At 50.7% G+C, this 18932-nt stretch overlaps 1 protein-coding gene across 1 annotated transcript in view; it reads left to right on the top strand.

Annotated features, from left to right (window-relative positions):
* ANXA2 (annexin A2) overlaps nucleotides 1–18932 on the top strand; it is a 28906-nt gene that overhangs the window by 6550 nt on the left and 3424 nt on the right. The window contains exons 3-8 of the mRNA XM_045286476.1: nucleotides 8629–8723; nucleotides 12102–12215; nucleotides 15158–15248; nucleotides 16506–16585; nucleotides 18023–18082; nucleotides 18906–18930. Coding sequence (XP_045142411.1) covers nucleotides 8629–8723; nucleotides 12102–12215; nucleotides 15158–15248; nucleotides 16506–16585; nucleotides 18023–18082; nucleotides 18906–18930 — 465 coding nt within the window. The remainder of the gene's footprint in view (nucleotides 1–8628; nucleotides 8724–12101; nucleotides 12216–15157; nucleotides 15249–16505; nucleotides 16586–18022; nucleotides 18083–18905; nucleotides 18931–18932) is intronic.

The following is an 18932-nucleotide window of genomic DNA, read 5'->3' as shown; positions in this document are numbered from 1 at the left end:
GCTCCAGAAGAAATGCTTGCTTATGTCCACGGTCGGGGTCTTTATAAGTGTTGTTGGCTGCTCGTGAATTGGCCCCTGCCTCCTGGTCCCAGGCACAGCGGAACCAACCACCTCATGATGTTTCACTGGCCAATGTCTGGCAGTGGACTGGTCAGGCTCCCTGCCTTTGAGTCAGCTCTGAGGCTAAGCAGGGCTCATCAAAAACCCACCTCACAGGCTGTTCTGAAGATTTGATGAGCTAAAGTAGAAAGAAGCCCTAAGCATGGCGCCTGGGATATGCAGTGCTCAAAAAATGTTCACACTCACATACTCACACCCTCCTCCTTCCTATCCTCCCCCTCCACCCCCCACTATTTGGGTGTGTCTAAATTCCTACCGTTTCCCATCTTGCCTTCTCAGAAGCACACTCAGGTTTAGCAGCTAGCTCATCTGGCAAAGATGGTGCCCTTTAAGGCCCCAGACAAAGGCTTCTTTGATCCTGGCATGAGAAAGCCTTCACACTGGAATGTAAAGATTGCGCAAATGAACTCTGGCCCTAGCTCAGACTCCTGTGGTAACAGCAATACCTCAAGGCCCTTTCTGAATCAGGAGAATAATACTGCTGTCTCTAAGCAGAACCGTCTGGAGGGCTAAGATTTTAATCCTGGGGGGTCCAGTGAGCTTAAAAGCAGCTGAGCTCATCAGAGTTAGCATTTATTCAGTGCTGTGCACAGACGAAGGGGCCAGGCTGGTGACGTGGGTGAGGCACTGGGTTGCTAATGGAAAGGTTGGCAGTTCAAACCCACCAGCTGCCCTGTGAGAGAATGCTGAGACTCTGCTCCAGTCAAGATTTATAGTCTTGGAAGCCTTGTTTATATAGGGTTGCAGGTTCCAGAATTGACTCAACGGCTTGGCTTGGCTTTGGGCTATGAAGAGATGTGGCACCAGGGCCGTGTCACTCAGTAGTGACGGGTCTCCACAGCCCAGAACACGGGCGAGGGCAGGTGAGAGGGGCCGGACACAAGATGAGGAGGCAAAGACAGTGCCCAGGATCCTAGTTTGAAGAAGCCTCAGTACGTCTGCAGTACGTCACTTAGACCGAAAGTGTGCTTGTTGTGTGTCTGCTCTCAGAGTTCGAGGTAGACTCTGCAATTACTCACCTTAATTTGTGTCTCCTTAAAAACAGAGTAAAGCCAAGCAAAAGTAATAGTATTGCTTAATTAACAAGAGGCTTCTGCGACTTAACTCCGTGGGAGTCTCTTGGTCTAGATTGGCCTTGGGTTAAATATATACCGTGGAGGGTACAACACAGCTGTGCACGGCTTACCATATGGGCCTCAGTAACTAGAAAGAAAAGTCAGCTAAATTAGAAAAGGATGAATCTAGACTCCATAAAATAGATTGTAATTAGCGGCAGCACAACCCCAGAGTTAGCGTAAGTGCCAATAAACGGGTACCACTTTGGTCTCTCCGTGGGAAGGGAGGGTAATGAGTTGCCCTATTATTATTGGCAGCTTTGCTTTTAGCAGTATTTGTGTTCTCCGGAAGGGATGCAAAGAACAGATCGCTCTCCCTGCCCCCGGACTCCTCAGAAGCACAAGTACAGAGACATCAGGGCAGCAAGTTTCCACACTGGCTTTGCCCTCGTACTTTTGAAATGGAACTGTTCAAGATGCCCAGCGTGGCCCGGAGCCAACTGCCCATGGCAGTGATGGAAAGGGGGCCTGGTTTCTCTGCTGTCAGATGAACCCCTGACGGTGGACAGCAGTGGGCAATAGGCTCTTTTGAGAGTGCCCGGAGGCAGGCTGCACCAAGTGGCCTCTGCCCAGTAAGTAGGCCAGACGAGGGCGAGCCGCCCTGAGTGTGTGTGAGAAAGTTTCTTTGAGTTGGGCCAGGTGATTCATGCCGCCCTGGTCTCCTCCCTCTCAGAGGACCAGAGCTCCCCAGGGAACAGCAGGCACCTGGGAGCTGAGGCAGTGCCCCTGGGTGTTCACATTTACTTCCCTGACACAGCAGTGCTGGGGGCAAAGGGAGCCCAGGGCTGAGCCATGGCCACCTTGACCTGCCAACACAGGTGCCCTTTCTTTCTCAGCAGTACTGCTCTGTGTGGCTATGTCCCTGCCGCTCCCAAGCTGGGCAGCCCACAAAGCAAGGCTCGGGCGTTCCCAAGGCCTTCTAATTGGACATATTATTTTTGTTGGCAGCCTCTCCTCAGCTTGTTCCTCTTTGTGAAAATGGCGATCCCTTTGTCCTCAGGAAGTCCAGGGGACAAAGGAAGCATTGTTATTCATCGCCGTTGGTCCCATGGCAGCGTGGGACTGCTCTGTAGGGTGTTCAAGGCTGGGAGCTTTCGGGAGAAGATCACCAGGCCATTCTTCCGCTGCACCCCTGGGTGGGTTTGAAGCCCCAGCTTTTCCGTTAGCAGCCCAGCGCTTACCCATGTGCCACCCGGAGACACGTCTCTGGTGTTGGCCATGCTGAGACAATAGCCAGGGACTCCTGTGTGGTCCGCTGAGTTAAGGGTGGGCATGCTCTCGACTCTGCTTGGGGGTGGGATTTTCTGTCTCACGAGGGTGACAGAGAAGCAAGGCCCCCAGGTGCTTCTCCTCCACATCTTTTCTCCTTCCTTCACCAGTGGACTTGGTTTGCCTCAGGTTTTAGCGAATATTTCAGAAAGAGGAGGTTACCCCTGGAAGGCGGACAGATTTCTCGAGTCAGGTACCCGAGGGGTTCCCACACAGTGAGCCCCGGAGGGGAGGGGAGGTGGGAGCAAAGTAGTAGCAGGAGAAATTTGTTTCCCGAGCCAAATTTTCTTCCTTGGCACACCACGAAACCAGCCGTTCCCTGACTGGGACTGTGCCCTCTGGCTGTGCCAGAGCCGAGGGACTTCGCCGTCTGCTCCCCCAGCTTCTCACCCCTGGCACCCCCTACTTCATGGGGCTGAGTTCTTCTGCTCTTATTGCCTGCAAAGCATAGCACACGGCAGAGGAATATGTCAAAGCATAGCACACATAGCACACGGTGTGCTAATGGCAGAAATGTCCCCCGTCTGCCCGTGGCCATTATGCTTCCAGATCCCCAAAGAGAGTGCTTTCATTTGCTTCGAACATTGTACTGTTGTGAAGAATGATCTAAAAAGCACAACAAAACAAACCCACTGTCAGTGAGTTGACTCAGAGCGACCCTAAATAGGGTTTCCGAGTCTTGGTGGAGCAGAAAGCCTTCAGTTTGTCTGAGGAGCTGGTGGGTGGTTTTCACAGCCGACCGTGTGGGGAGTGGTCCAGGGCTTGCCCGACGGCCCCACCAGAGCTCCAAAGGACTATCCAAGTGGGATCTAATGAGAAACGGCATCTTCAAAGGTGAGAGGACAAGCTTAAGGGGCAGAGAGAGCAGATGATGGTGGTAGACTAGGATGAAAAAGGATAGTAACGATTCCACTGTCGTTCTCTTAAACTCACTGCCCTCTAAGCTTCTAAACTTCTGCTGCCTTCTGGGGCTGTACAGCTATCTGGAGAACAGCAGACAGCCTCATCTTTCTCCCAAGGAGCAGCTAGTGGATTTGAACTGCTGACCTTGTGGTTAGCAACCTAACTTGTAAGCTACGAGGCCACCCGAGCGCCTTCTGAATCCCACGTAGATACAATGAAAAAAACCCAGCTGCAGTCAAGCCAGCCCCTACTCCTGGCAACCCCACCTGTGTCCAAGGAGAACTATGCTACACAGGGTCTCCAATGGCTGATCTGTTACAAAGTAGATCACCAGACCTGTGTTCGGTGGCACCTCTTGGTGGGTGGGTGCCTCTAGCCAGTGGCGTCTAACTTTGCAGTTAGCTGAGGTCTTCCCCATTGCACCATCCAGGGATTCTTGGCACACGGCAGATACCGAGTCATGGAGTTGTTAGTATTAAAATAAATAACGTGACCACAAGAGACATCCGTGGATTTGTGGTCCTCTCCATTATTTTTGGCCTCTGACCTACTTGTACCGAGGATTTTCATCTGAGGCCAGACGATATCTCCAGTCATTAATCTAAGCGGAGTCCTGCTTTGTTGAGAGGATCTGGGCACTTTTCCTTTCCTTCCCAGCGTGGGAGTCTGCAGCCCGGAGCCCCTGGGACCCCTCAGCACCCTGCCATGAAATTCTTTCTCTCTGTGCAGTCAGTGGGTCCCGGCAGCTGTGAGTCAGCATCCTGTTCAGAATGGCCCGTTGGTTCCCTGCCATGGACAACAAGGACACACATTTTCCGTGGGGTGCCAGGGAGCTGAGTTGGGGTTTCCACCCTCAGAGAGCAGGAGCAAACTCCAGGAGGCTGGGTTTGTGGTTTGGGACTCAGCCATCATTTTAAACTGGAGGACATGTTGAGCTCCTCCCCACAGAGTCAGCAGTTCAAGCCCACCAGTTGCTTCGTGGGAGAAAGGTGAAGAAGCTTTCTCTAGGGATTTCCAGCCTGGGGCAGTTCTACTCTGCCCTGCATGGACACTGTGAGTCCGAATTGACTGGGTGGCAGTGAATTTGGTTTTCGATTCTCTCACCTCTGCCCCATCCACAGTGCCTCCTGGCCCCTTCGCAAACACTTTCCTGGTGATTGGAATGGGAGCGGTCTGAAAGTACACAACGCCCACAGAGCTCTGTCTCTGGGGCGTCTGGGCCACCGGCAGGAAGGAGGCCGCGCCGAGAGCCCTGCTTGCTCGCTGGCACTCAGGCACCGTGCGGATGGTGATTGTGCTGACACCCCTGGCTGAGCATTCCGCCCTCATCCCTCAGCTGCATCCTGTGCAGAGAGGGGGAGGAACTGGATGGCCCTGGCAGCTTCCACCTGTCCTGAGCGATTTTCGGCAGGAACAGACAGGCTTACCCATTGTGGTGGCGGGTCAAGAGGAAACAGCAGTGGTCTGAAGATACGATGGGTGCACCCCCACCGGCAGATCTGCGTCAGTTACCTTCTGTTGTTCTGGTGTAGGAGGGAGCATGCTTATTTGGGCCCCAAGATTCTGCCCCCTTTCCTGTTCCATTTGAAACACACAGACAATGGACAGAGAGAGCCGATTCAGGAGAGTTTCCCAGGGGGCCTCGCCACATGGACCAGTGGCCTCCATTGAATTTCTTGGTTCCTGGCACTAGCATTTTGGGATGGACCAGCTCGCTCACTCATAGACGGTCCCAGCATGCGCCGTGCTGCATCTCGGCAGGCTGTTTGCTCGGTAAATAATTTAGGTAAAATACATTTAGATTCCTTCAGACCATAGTTAATGCTGCCTCTTAAGTGAGACGTGGGTTCACCACCAGAGCTCTTTACAGGGATTTCCAGGAATTGGATCGCACCCCCACTCTGTTGGGGAGGCGCTCAGCATCTCGGACTGCGGAAGAAAGGCTAGGAGCTGCTTTCTGGTCACAGAGTGTGGGTTTGTGCTGACGTGGGGAGTGAGCTCTCGTCGGCTGCTGGTTCTTACCTGAGACGTCTGCGCAAAGGCGGGCATTTCTGTCCCTAAAACTGAAGTAGATGTCATACCTCACAGAAGCAGTAGTTGGAAGTGACCTAGCGGTGTTGCGTGTAGGCAGACTTCTGGGGACCTTGGCAGTTCCCACCCATAACTGCATCTCTCGTCATTACCAGGGAGCTTGTTGAAGTTGTGCTTCCTGGATCCCAAGCCTAAGGACCGTCTTCATGAGTAGGTAGGGCTTAGGCGACTGTGTTTTAAATGCATACCGACTTCATGGGAGCCTAATGCAGCTTGGCCAGGGCCTCCTTCCCACACACACATAACGTTTACTCGGGTTTCCCAGAGAGAATAACTCCCGTCTGAGTCAGTGTTTCATTCGGGTCACTGTGTGTACTGTGAGTCAATGTGCTCAGGGTGGTGACCGCTGAACTGTTTGTAGGAAACCTTGGCCTTGTGGTTAGAGGACATCGCTGTGTTTTGTTGGGTTTCTTCAGCATTCACACTTGGGTAATACCGTTAAAGGGCAAGGCACACACACCTATATAAACAGTGCTTTTTGTGATGCAAAATTGTTATCGTTAAGGACCAGGGACTCAATGCCAAATCATAGAACCCTAGGCCACAGAGTAGACTGCCCCAGACCAGACTCACTGCCCTTGTGTTGACTCATAGCAATGCGGTAGGACAGGGTGGAACTGCCCCTTGGGGTTTTGGAGACTTTAAGTCTTTACAGGAGTAGACAGCCTCATATTTCTCCTGCAGAGCAGTTGGTGGATTGGAACTGCTGACCTTGTGGTTAGCAGCTCAATGTGTAACCTGCTTTGCCATCAGGGCTCTCCCTAGGGGTTTCTGGGTTTTAATATTGATGGGATCAGATCGCCCATAACTAGGAAGGGTGTACCCAAGGTGGATTCAAACTGCCAACCTCTTGGTTAGCAGCTGAGTGCTTTGCTGTTGTGCCAACATGTCTTCACTTAAAGTTAGAGCCATAGAATTTTTGAGACCGAAAGAGAGGAGAGGGGGAAGTAACAGAGTCTTAGGAGAGATGGGTCTGCTGTGTCCAAGTGAAACGATGTCCGAGTTAGAACTTGATTCTATCCCTCAACACTCCAAGCAGATCCAAGCTGCCCCTGGAGAGTGGACTTCTTGTGTGTGAGGAGGGCAGGCGCCCTCGTGTGAAGGTTGACAGACATCCCTCCGTGTGCTCTCTACACCACTGCTGTCTTCTCACAAAAGGAAGGCCTGTGTCCACTCTGCCTGGAGCAAGTCCGGCGGTGTCCTTTTTCCAACAGCATGTGCTCATGCCGTCTGTGCCTCTGGGTCAAATTTTGGAAGTTCTCCTAATATTTCACACTCTGTCACGGTGCTGTCACACCACTTGATAGGCTCCAGTGTAGGGTGGACGCAGCTTTCCGATGCACTTGGACACCAGAGTTGCCGATTCCCTTTCTCTCACCATTTGCTTTATTGCGTCGCTTGGATCCTCTGAATTAAACCCCCCTGTGGGCTTCCAAGGCCTCGGTGTTCACGGAGCAGAAAGTCTTATCTTTCTCCTGAGGAGTGGCTGGTGCTTTTGAACTGCTGACCCCTCGGTTAGTAACCCGGTACATACATGCTACCCAGTGCATAACCACTAAGCCACCCAGGCTAATAAAAATAAAAACAAAGACCATGTCAATGATAAACGATCACACTCTTCAGATCCCTCCTGAATATTTCACATAAAGGCTTCTCCTTATTATGTGTGTGTTTGCATTTCACAAAAACAAGGTGATATCGTGTGCATGGTGCCTTGTGTTGTGTGTTTTCATTGGCAATCTGATGTGAATGGTCATTTCCCACATCGGTGAAAGCTCTTGTGCTGTCATTTTAAATGGCTGCAGTGTACCCCGTTGTTTGGTCAAAGGAACATTTAGTCAACTGATGTCTTTTTGCGGGACACGCTTTCTCTTTATTCTTGGGGATTATAGACGATGCTGAAAGAAGCATCTTTGGAACTGTCTCAGTATTAGGCTCTTTTGTGTCCCCGAGGGACTTTGAAAATCAGAGCTAAAATTGCAACAGGAGGTACAGTTAACGCTGAAGCGTCTTTTGTTTTTATACCCAGAAATTCTGACCTTCTGCTTCTCAGGGTTTCTGACACACTTGAGAATGACGACCTACCCTCTGTCAAGGTTCTAACCTTTCTGTCAGGACCCAAGGGCTCCCTCTGATGGCCTGCAGGAATCTGTAGAAAGACTAGTGTGAGTGTGAACCCGTTGCCTTCCCACTAAGAATTCCATATCCCGTTATGGCCAAGCCTTTCCTTTTATTAGGCCAAGTTCATAGCCCATCAGGAGAGAGATCTTTCACACGCCAGCTTCATCACATTGTGCTTTCTTTACGTTAAATGGCATGTGTGGAGTGTGTCCGCTACAAAATTGGAAACTTCCAGATGCCAGGAGGCATTGCTTATCTTTGTAAATACACATGTTCCAATTAAAATAGGTATTAAAATATTTTGGTGGCACTTCAGAACTCCCAATTTAGATTTAATTTAGATTAAAACACTTACTCTTTTTTAATATAGTTGTGAAATTGATTATTAAAATTGCCTATTGAAGATTAAAAAGCAGTGGAACGTTTATTTTCCTTCCGAAACAATTTGGTCTTCAATAAGTACGATTGTATTAATCAATTATGCTATTAAAATACAACTGCCATATTAAATCTGACTCATTTGTCATGACAGTTTCTATAATTATAGAAATTATACCTAGCTGCTTATATCGCTGGAATCTGGCAATAAATATAAATAATTGTCTCTATTAATTCAGTCCGCAGTTACTGTCTATTAAATCCCACTTAAATGGCAATTTGAGGACCTTCATTTAAAACCCTACTAAATCTTTGTTGTTCCATCTGACTGCCACAGCTTCACAAATGCACCACTTACCGTGGCACCCAGAAACCCATCTGCAAATAGAATAGGTGTGAGTTTATATACACATATTGAAAAGTTCCCTTTAGGCTTGAAGCCTGAGGCTGTCAGGAAAGAAAAAACAGGAAGGGTGCACCCAGTGGGTGTACCCTGAGGGTACAGACCAAAGCAAGAACAAATCTTCATGTCCTGGTATTTCAGTTTGGAAAATAGTAGACCTCCCAGGTGGTAAAACTCAAGTCCTGTGGCCAGCGGCTGAGTGAGGATCCCCGAATTATATTTTCACAGGTGTGGATGAGGTCACCATCGTCAACATTTTGACCAACCGCAGCAATGAACAGAGACAAGACATTGCCTTCGCCTACCATCGAAGGACCAAAAAGGTAGGCCGCTTCCCCGAGGAACAGGAAGACCTTATATGTACAACGTCACTGTGCCTTGGAATGCTGGCTGACGGAGAGCCGAAGCTGTGCCACAAGGCCACTAGGGCTACATTTGGTCGGCGTATCTGTTCTTTGTTTTGTAACTAAAGACTTATTAGAACACACAAACAAAAAGACACAGGGAGTTTCAGGCGTGGAGGGCATTGGTTGTTGAGTTTAATTTTCTTAGCCATTGTCTTTTAATGACCTTTGGCTCCCCACCAGCAAGAACCTCCTGGGATACTTGGGCGACCATGTCATCTTTCGTCTGAGCAAGAGGCACTCCTTCTACATACCTGGCCCCTGGGGTGCTGGGGGCTTGTGCGTAAAGACACAGACCCATTCTCCCACCCAGAGTGTGTGGAGGGAGCGGTGCTGGGTGAACATGTCCTCACGCAGTTCTGGAGACCAGAAGTCTGGAATCAAGGTCCTGGCTGAGCTATATTTCTTCTGAGGGCATCGAGGGGAAACTCTATCTTGCCTTTTCGCAGAATGCCTTGGCTTATGGCTGTGCACCTTCAACCTCTACCTGCATCTTCCTGCGGTCTTCTCTCTTACGTGGCTTACCTTCTGTCTCTTACCAAGACCATTAACATCGCATGTTGCGCTCACCGGGCTAACCCACGAGGAGCCCCTCCTCAGACTGTGAACTTAAATACATTGGCAAAGACTCTGTTTCCAATAAGGTTCCGGACTCCAGGGGTTAGGACAGGACATTTTTGGGTGGCAGGGGTGAGGCTACCATGACAGCCACGGCAAATAACATTCACTGAGCGCTTACTTTGTTCCAAGCATTGCACGCATTAAAGTGTCCACGTTTAGCTACACATCCTCATGACTTCTGCTGATGCTTGCTAAGACATGGGCCATTTAATCCGAAGGCCCTCCACTCCGTATTGGTCTTGACGTACTCCTTGACTTCTTCAAAGATACGCTTTAATTTTGAAGAGCGTGGGTGACAAATAATGGGCTTCCTTGGCAGTTCATCTGGTCTACCAGGTTATCTTCAACAGGCCAGACTCCCGCTGTTCATAGAGACTCTGTGGGCGTTTTCTGAGAGGTTAGGGAACAGCTCCGGGCTAGCCCCTTCTGTTTTTTGTCGCGGTGTTAGGGAATTACATTTTTAAGGACGAGCTGCTGTATTTTTAACTTCTGGCTATTTTAAGCTTTCGCTTTGTTTTTGGATGGTACAGTAAGCGCAGCTTCCTGCAGCCTCCGTGTGATTTAGGGCTTTCGCTCTTAGCCGCGGTGCAGCTGAGCTGCAAGGAGTTCATTCCTGCCAGAGACAGGAATGTCTGCCCTTGGCAGTTGTAGGTCCAGCCGGGTACTGCGCTCCCTGGGACACAGGTGGCGAGGACATAAATAGGAAGCGCCTGGCTTCTTTCAGCTTATGGACATTAACATTTTCCTTCCAAGTAGGTGATAGTAATCTCTGCGGGGAGCTCTTATACATGAGTTTTCTGTGGATTTGTTTCTCTAAAGTACCCAGACTCATACACACACACACACACACACACACACACACACACACACACCTGTTCCTTCAGCTGCCACTTAAAGACCATGGTCTTGGAACAAACTTGGGCCGATGGATGTGCACACAAATAGAGAAGCCTGGATCTTGGTTTCAAATTACATGGGTGGAGAACAAACCCCCCACAGACCCTCTTGGAGGGCTGATTCCGGCTGGGGTCCAGTGACTTTCCCAGCTGTTGTCAGGGACAGCACACGGCCCTGCCCTTCCTTGATAGTCCTTAGCCTTGAGTCAAGAACATGTCATCTTGATAAACTACCCCAGACACTTTCTGAAGGGGTTGGGGTGGTTTGCAAGACAGAGGCGGGTGGATGTTGCCTGGGCCTTAGGGCAACGAGCGTGGGCCCGTGGAGTACCAGAGCAGAGCCCAGGAGGGAGGGCGGGTTTTGTGCTGCTTTCAGAGTCAAGCAGAGGCCAGGTCTGCCATTGGGCTTCTGCTCTGTTCTTCGTGTGCTTCTGGAATTTCTGTTATGTGCAGAGCTCTGTGCTAGACGATATGAGGAACAAGAGTGGGAATAACCCCTAACAGTCCCACTTCTTAGGGAAGTGGAAGGAATTAGTAGGTGTCCAAATGCCATTTGAGGCTTGAGAAAATATCATGGGCATGAGAATGGCAGAGCGCAGTGTGAAGTGTAGGCTAAGTCTGGAATTAGCTGACCTCAAAATTGGAAACTTGGTGGCATGATGGGGAGGTGCTGCTTTTTAAAGTCCGGAGGCAAGTGCTGGGTGTTACGAGTGTCGCAAAGTAGGTGCTTAAAGGGCTGGGCCAGATGATTCCTAAGATCCGTGTGTTTCTAAGACTCTTGATGCCCATGAATGATTCCAGAAGTTTCTCTCTGAGGGAAATTGAAAACCACCTCTAATAGCCTGCAAGGAGTTCAAGGGGACTAAACATTGTAGATGTCATGGGATGCTACTGGAAAGTAGGAGCACAAGATAGGGAGGGGGGGGTGGGAAGGGGAAAGAGGGGAATTATGCTGATGGGAAGCACCTGTCGTCACCCAATGCCATGCTTGCCTGTCTCTTGCAGGAAGCCTAATCCCCAAGAAGCATCTTTAAGAGCCATAGTGGATGGACGTACAGGGTCATGCTCCCGGGTGACCTCTGACTAGCCTTGGGCTAATGGTGGCAGTGGGGACATCCTGGGCGTGCTTGGGGGCCATTCGTCCCCCACCATCTCCATCAAGAGCACCCCAATTTGGCTGGGGCAAGATGGGTGTTTTCTCAGTCAGGGGCGAAGTGTTTTGCAAACACAGTTTCATGACCCGAACTTCCGGCCCTCTGGGGGCCATGAGTTTCTTGGGGTCATTTAAGAGCCACTCCAAGATAATCACATCTTCCCAGAAGATGCGGGAGGCTATCCAATCCCAATCCTCCTCCTTAGCAGGGCCCTGGGCCCCAGGAAGCGCCCTGTCTCCTCAGAGCCTTATGATGTCCAAAATCAAACTCACTGCCATCGAGGCGACGTCCAGCAGCCCTGCTAGTATGACTTGCAAGCCTGTTGTAGATAAAACACCTTCACACCCTGCACCATGTTCTGCTTCCTGCTTCAGTGACCGGAGCAGGAAGCACATCAGCTTGGGCTTCAGGAAGTTTTGTTAAAGAAAGACCCATCCCTCGGTCTCTGACTTCTGGTCTCTCGATGGGCATACCCTTGAGGGCTAGTTTGACCTTGACCAGGGACCCTAGAGTGGCCAAGCACTCACCTTCTGCTGTGTCAACAGACCCTTGTTTCTTGGGGCTCATGCACCAACTGACTGGTTACTGACCAAGTTTTCCATGTGCTGGCCTGCTTTTTTCTGCAGGAACTTCCATCAGCCCTGAAGTCAGCCTTATCTGGCCACCTGGAGACAGTGATTTTAGGCCTATTGAAAACACCTGCTCAGTATGACGCATCCGAGCTGAAAGCTTCCATGAAGGTAAACACATGTGCGATTTAATCTCTGTCAAGTCTGCCATTAATATCGGGGAATTACAGCTTTCGGGACGTAATTAGGTGATTTTCCGTTTTGTTGAATTCTCATTTGGCACCATTATTACTATTTTTTTTTTTAACGAACTAGAGCTATAAGTCTTAGGATTTGTACCAAAAATATTGCAATTACTCCCCCCACCCCACCCCCTTTAAATTGTAAAGACATTTCATGATGCTGAGAAGTCAGTCAGTTACCAGCTGCGGGAGCTTGGCACCTGGGCAATTGGTATACCATTTGGGAAAACGACTTCCTTGATTACACTTCCTCCTTTAAAAAGAGAAGTTGCGATGTTAAGGCAAAAGTAAAACTCACGGTTTTTGTTCCACGAAGTTGGCGAGTCCTGCCCATGATCTCGTGGCTCTTTCTGCTCTGCCGTCCCTCCCCTGGCTGTCGTTCGGTGGCTCGAGTGGCCCCTGTGCAGACACCCCTTCGGATCATGTCAGATCAGGAAGGGCACCTGGGTACGCGCACTCTACTCAGAGCACTGGGGCACAAACTTGCTGTCTTTGAGCAGTTTGCTTTGTAAAGTTATTCATGGACATGGAGCCTTACTTCGGGCCGGATCATCATCACCATCAAACCCTCCACGCTGGAAGCTCTCTGCAGTTCATACAGATTTAAAACAGCCAGTGCAAAAAAGCAAGGTTTAAGCTACCTGCCCACCAGGGAAGCGCTGGAAACATTTTCACAATCCGATACTGCCCTCTGCTGATAGGCCTGGGTAAAGCATCACGGCGGTGGGCAGGAGCCACGTTTCTGAATCCTGCTAAGTCTGAGGACATTTTCTGGGATGCCACTGTCCCTGAATTATACGGAGACCAGGCTGTCACCAGAGCCAGTGCCACAGTTCTGTCATTGTCCCTTTCCCGGGGAGGCACTTGAGAGTGAGGCAGCTCCACATCTGGAGCATTTCCAGTGCCCAGACTTGATCGCTGGGCCTGCTGGACAGCTCGCTCGTCCTTCAGCTCCCAGCACGGCCCACGCTCCGCTCACTTTCCTCAAGTGACCCTGCCCGGGTCTCGGCGACAGGCTCCACCACGGAGAAGGTCCTGTTCAGAATGAGAAACGGTCAACAACCCTTAATGATCCGACTGGATGGAGATCACGCCCCTGAAGGCTGGCCCCTGGGAGCCCCGGGCCAGAGCGGCACTGCCCTCTTGTTTTGACCATCATCACCTCCGATCAGCTCATCGTCTTTTCCTCAAGGATCCACTGCGTTGTGGTTCATGTGGCTTTGTGAGCAGCTATTCCTGGGTCTCGGTGACCTGAAATGGATTCGGGTGAGCGGTCAGTCACCGTTGTCATCTACATCACTGGGCCCAGTGAAAGGCGCTTTTAGTTGCTAACTCTTTGACCCGGTGCCAGCTCTTCCATTAGCTGTCCCTGTGGAGGACCCTGCTGGGATCCATCAAGCTTGGAGTGACCTGAACTGCACCACTCTTAAAAAAAAATCTGTCTTGACTTCTGGCAATATCATACCTGCAATTAAAGTTGCCCCTGTGACGGGGATTGTGGGCAGCCTGTGGAAAGCTCAGGCCACCTTTTGGAAAAGGTGAAGGTCACCTCAGAGCCCAGAAACAAGACCCCCCACAGTGCTCAGGTCTCACACTGGTATGCCCTTGATGGAAGGAGGCAAACCTTAGCCCTTGTGCGTGCTGCAGTGTCTAGATAGAGCATGCCTTTATGTTCTGGAGTTCTTATTTGACTACATTTCCACCAACCTTGAGATTGAAGAAAAATTTAAAAAACCTCGAAGACATTTGATCATCATTTTGTAACGTGTATGGACTGCTGTGTAGACCATTGGCTAACAAGTAATTTCCACTTTATCCGAACCTCTACCAATCATGATTTCAAAACAACAACAACAACAACAACAAACTTCTGGAAGGACAAATAGTGGCCCATCAATTAGATTAAGAATAAAATTCAAACTGAACCATTGACCCGAGGCGTAATTCAGGGGCACATGAACTCTTCAGAGGCGTAATTAATAGCTGACACACTTTTCCTGTGGATCAGGAGGTTTCGTATTGTATGAACACCTTATAATTGATTTACATTTTAGACAGTGGTAATTCTGCTTAGTTCAAAGTGATGTTTCCATATTCAGAAAGACAAGTGTTAGCGAATCCTGATGATTAAATCTTGACTTTGATCACGGAGCCAGCTTTGAAATACATGTTTCACTGAGTCTTTCATGCTATCTGGCACACTCACAAGTGTATACATTAAATTTGAATACATCACCCATTAATTCTTACTCCTTGATAGAGAGAGAGTGGTGGCTCAGGTTTGTTTGGGGCGTCATTCTTGCCGTTGGCGTCGCTGAAACGCCTGCAGAGTGCATGATGATCAAGCGAGAGTGTAAGCAAAGAATGAAAATTTTAGCATTCACCCAATTTTACATTTCAAAGGCGTGGAAGCTAAAAATTTTATTTTTATCTACACCTTTCCCTGATTAAAAAAAAAGAGAGAGATGTATTCTAATCTAATGATGCCGGCTGCAAAAGACAGCATGAATATTTGATGCTCTTTTGTTTTAAATGAGAAGAGTTGTTGAACGGAAAAAAGTCATTTCCCATCTTTTAAGGTAAAAATAAAATAAATGAGTGACCATTGTCAAAGAGGGACAATTGGAAGAGGAAAACCTTCCTCCACTTCTGTCCCTTCTCATTTACTTAAAAAGAAAATTCGGAGTTCACACATGCCATCGCTACCATGTTTCACCCTGGCCACGACCACCCCCCACCAACCCCCATACCAATTTCTTATTGGGAATGTCAAAATGGGGATGCTAATGGCCCCTATCTGGGAGTGCAAGGTGCGTAGGCTCAGGGCTCGAGGACCTGGCCCTGCTGACTGCCCTGGGGCCTGATCCACAGGGGCTGGGAACCGATGAGGACACCCTCATCGAGATCATCTGCTCCAGGACCAACCAGGAGCTGCACGAAATCAACAGAGTCTACAAGGAGAGTGAGTAGCCCTGCCCCTGTGACTAATCGCCTTGGCCGGTTTCTGGGAACCGCCGTGGTGGCCTGGACTAGGGTTTGGGAAAGGACGCCTTGATATTTGCCTGGTAGGGGTGTCAGTGTGATCCTCCCTCATGGTGACCCTGTGTGACAGAGTGGAACTGCCCCATCCGGCTTCCTGTTTTGGCTGTGCAATGTGCAGGAGCAGATTGAAGAGTGGTGGGCCAGGCACCTGGAGGTTAGCAGTTGGAAACCACCAGCTATCCTGAGAGAGAAGGACGAGGCTTTGTGCTCCGTAAAGATCTCGCGCCTCAGAAACCCAGAGGGGCGGTTCGACTCTGCCCGATAGGGTCTCTGAGAGTTGGGATCATCTTCATGGAGGTGCTTTCTTTGGGGTTCGGCTCTCCAGGGGAGCCCCTGGTTGCGTTCAGATGCCAACCTTTCAGAGAGTGGTTCTGAGGTTAAGAGCAGAAATACCTCCATCCTGACGCCCGAGGGACATTTGGCACGATCTGGCTCCTTCTTCACCTTACGGCCAGGATTTCAATCCCATTCCTTTCAAACTTCTTCCTAAGAGTAGACAGGGAGGAGTGGAGGGGGGGTGGAGGGATGGCCTTTTGAAAGGGTTTGTAGGGAAAGCTTGAAAATAGTGCATAGATGTCCTTTATTAACTGCTGCTCAGCCACTGGTTCAGGGGCTCCTAACTCTGTACTGTGGAAAATTGAGAAGATGTGGGTGAACCCACACGCTCTGAGCAGTATGGGGGCTATGGGTAGATGCATGAGTGTTGTTACGATGCATCATCCCGGATGCTATTTTAACTCATACAATACAAATTCATTCAAGAGCCCTATTTCTTTCTTTCTAGCCATTTGCCACGGTAAATGGCTTCAGTCAGTCCATAGTCAAGGCATGTGTGTATGCGAATATGTGTGTGCAAAGTCCTGTAGGTTTCTTAATATTAAGAACAGCCATAGTAAAAAATGTTGGCAACCAGTGATTTGGCCACCAACGAGGCCATTATCAAAGGTGAGGTTGAGGATACTGGGTTTAATGCAGCTCCATCTGTCCCTGGTGGCTGGAAATGGCATTGACTCATTTGATGAAGGCACAGTCATTCTAGAGAGGGCTCCGTGGGCCCCGCTGGGCTGGCACAGCCCCTGTGCTGGTCAGAGTCTCCGTGCCAGGCCGCGTCACTGGGCTGGGTAGGCAGTTGGCTGCGCAGGCAGGGAGCAGAAAACAAGGTGTGTTGTCTTCCCAGTGTACAAGACTGACCTGGAGAAGGACATCGTGTCGGACACATCCGGCGACTTCCGCAAGCTGATGGTCGCCCTGGCGAAGGTTGGTCCCCTGTGTACCCCTTTGTTCTTGATCCCTCTCAGGGCAAGTGGCAGACCCCACTCACAGCTGACAGCGAGCTGGCTGTTCAGCTGACTGTTCAGCGCCTGCTTCAGACAGGCGGCTGTGTTTCTGACGGCGGGTGTGCCCGTTATGGGATTTCTTATCCCGCAAAACTGCACGGAGCAGTGGACTTTGGGGCTGGGGGAGGCATAGGCAGCCCTCAAGTCCTGGCTTGGATTTAGGTGGCAGTCCTCACAGCGTGACTTAGGGAAGGTCACAGGGGACCCGGTGCGAATGGGCACTCTTTGTCTCTCACCCCTGCTCCACTCTCTTTTGAGTGGATGCGTCCCTGCAGGCCTGGTCCGGAGGGGGAGACCTTTGGCCGCCGTGGCTCTTGTTATTGCCCAGAGGCACCCGGTTGATTGTCACCCACAGTGACTGCCTGTGACAGAGGTGCTCAGCCCCCTCGGATTTCTGACGCTGGCATCTTTGCAGGAGGCAGTGCCCCTGTCTCTTTCCCACGGAGGAGTCCCATGAGTTGAATCCACCAACCATTCCAACAGCAGCCAGCACGTCACTTTCCAGCCACCAGGGCACCTTACGATCCTGAAGAGGGAAGAGAAATTCTCTCCAGGAACCCTGATGACCAGGGATGACAGGAGGCCCCTCACATCTCCACCCGCACAACTATGCCCACACTGCCCTCCTTGTTCTCACCTTGGCATCCGCGCCCCTACCCACCCTGCCTGGGCGCTGCCACCCACAGATCTTGTAAAAATTCCATTGCTTCAAATTTATGCTGTCAATTGTGTAGAAAGGTTCCCTGTACCCCTGCCCTCCTCCCTCAATTGTCCTCCCCAGGAGTCCCCACGGCTTGCCTGCTGCCCCACCTGGGTGGCCCTCACCTGGGAGCATGCTCTGCCTCTACGTGGGTGGTTCCCCTCTCGCTGTAAGCAGTCACTCTCTGCCTCCTCCTCTTCACTAGCCCCACTTGACACGTCCTGCACACAGCAGCTGCCCCTCACTTCCCACGTCAACAAAGACTTGCCCCCTTTCTTAGCACCAAGAGGGTGGTGTGGCTTCACCATTTGCTGTTTCTCCATCTGATTGGAAGAAGCCAAGTACCATTAGCCCTTAGGGGGAGTGGATCATCTAAGGTGGTTCTTAGGCTAGAACTGGATCAAGGAGGGGTTGGCCTTCGTGAGAACCACCCCACCGCCACCCACCTACTTCACTGCCTCAACTATATGACCCTTCTTAGGTCTTGCCTAAGCTGCAAAGTAAAGAAAAACAAAACAAAACAACACACACTCACAAGCCCGGTTAAGGGGTATTTCTTCAGGAAGTTAAATAAGGGCTGGCATTGTGCATTTTAATCGTACAAAGAAATGCCTTTGATCACATTCTTACTTTCTCATCCCCCCACCTCCCCCGCAGGGTAGGAGAGCAGAGGACAGCTCTGTCATTGATTATGAACTGATTGACCAGGATGCCCGGGTAAGTGTCCAGCTTCCTGGTTTTCCACCAATCTCTGCAGAGCCTGCGTTTTGTTCCCTCTCAGTGGCTAACCGGTAACCCCCAGCCTCGTGGTTTAAAGCGGCGAACCTGGGATCCTTTCAGTGTCTGTGGGTCAGGAGTTGGGAGGAGCCTAGCCCGTGGGGTGGGGTGCTGGCTCCGAGGCATCTCCTGGGAGGTCACAGATGAAGTGCTGGGGAGGCTGCTGTCCCTGAAGACTTGACTGGGTCGGGAGGACCCACCCCCAGGGAGGTCCACGCACGTGGCTGTGCAATCACTGCCTTCGGGTCAGTGCTGACCCACAGTGACCCTGGAGAACAGGTAGCACTGCCCCGGGGGTCTCTGAGGCCGTGACCATTTGTGGGAGTAGAACGCCTCCTCTTTCAGGCAACCTTCATGCCCCCCTCACTTCAGGAGCCTTTCTCCGAGGAGGGCCCTCACAGCATGGTAGCCGGCTTTCTCCAGAGCAAGTCATCCAAGAGAGAATGCAGGGAGGAGGCCGCAGGGTCTTTTCTGAACAGATCCTGGCAGTCACACTGGGCTGGCCACTCAGTGCTCCGGCCATGTTCTATGTGTCAGCTAGAAGGGAGCTGACTCCCGTTTCAGCTTGTGCCTAAGGAAGGCTGCAGCGATCAACCCGACTGCCGGACCTCAGTGCGACAGGGAGGCGGCATCTGCAGGGAGAGCATTGGTTGCCACGTGGCATTTTGAATGCACGTGTTTAATTGTTGAGGGTGACTCTGTTTTTTTTAATGGCCTTGCCCCGGGTCATGTGGCTGCCTTTCCTGGTTGGCGCTGCGCCTAGGATCTGTACGACGCTGGTGTGAAGAGG

Source organism: Echinops telfairi, unplaced genomic scaffold (genome assembly GCF_000313985.2).
Source record: "Echinops telfairi isolate 266 unplaced genomic scaffold, ASM31398v2 ScPeMD7_8;HRSCAF=38, whole genome shotgun sequence".
In the NCBI taxonomy this organism is placed as follows: domain Eukaryota; kingdom Metazoa; phylum Chordata; class Mammalia; order Afrosoricida; family Tenrecidae; genus Echinops; species Echinops telfairi.
This window is presented reverse-complemented; position numbering and strand designations above follow the sequence as displayed.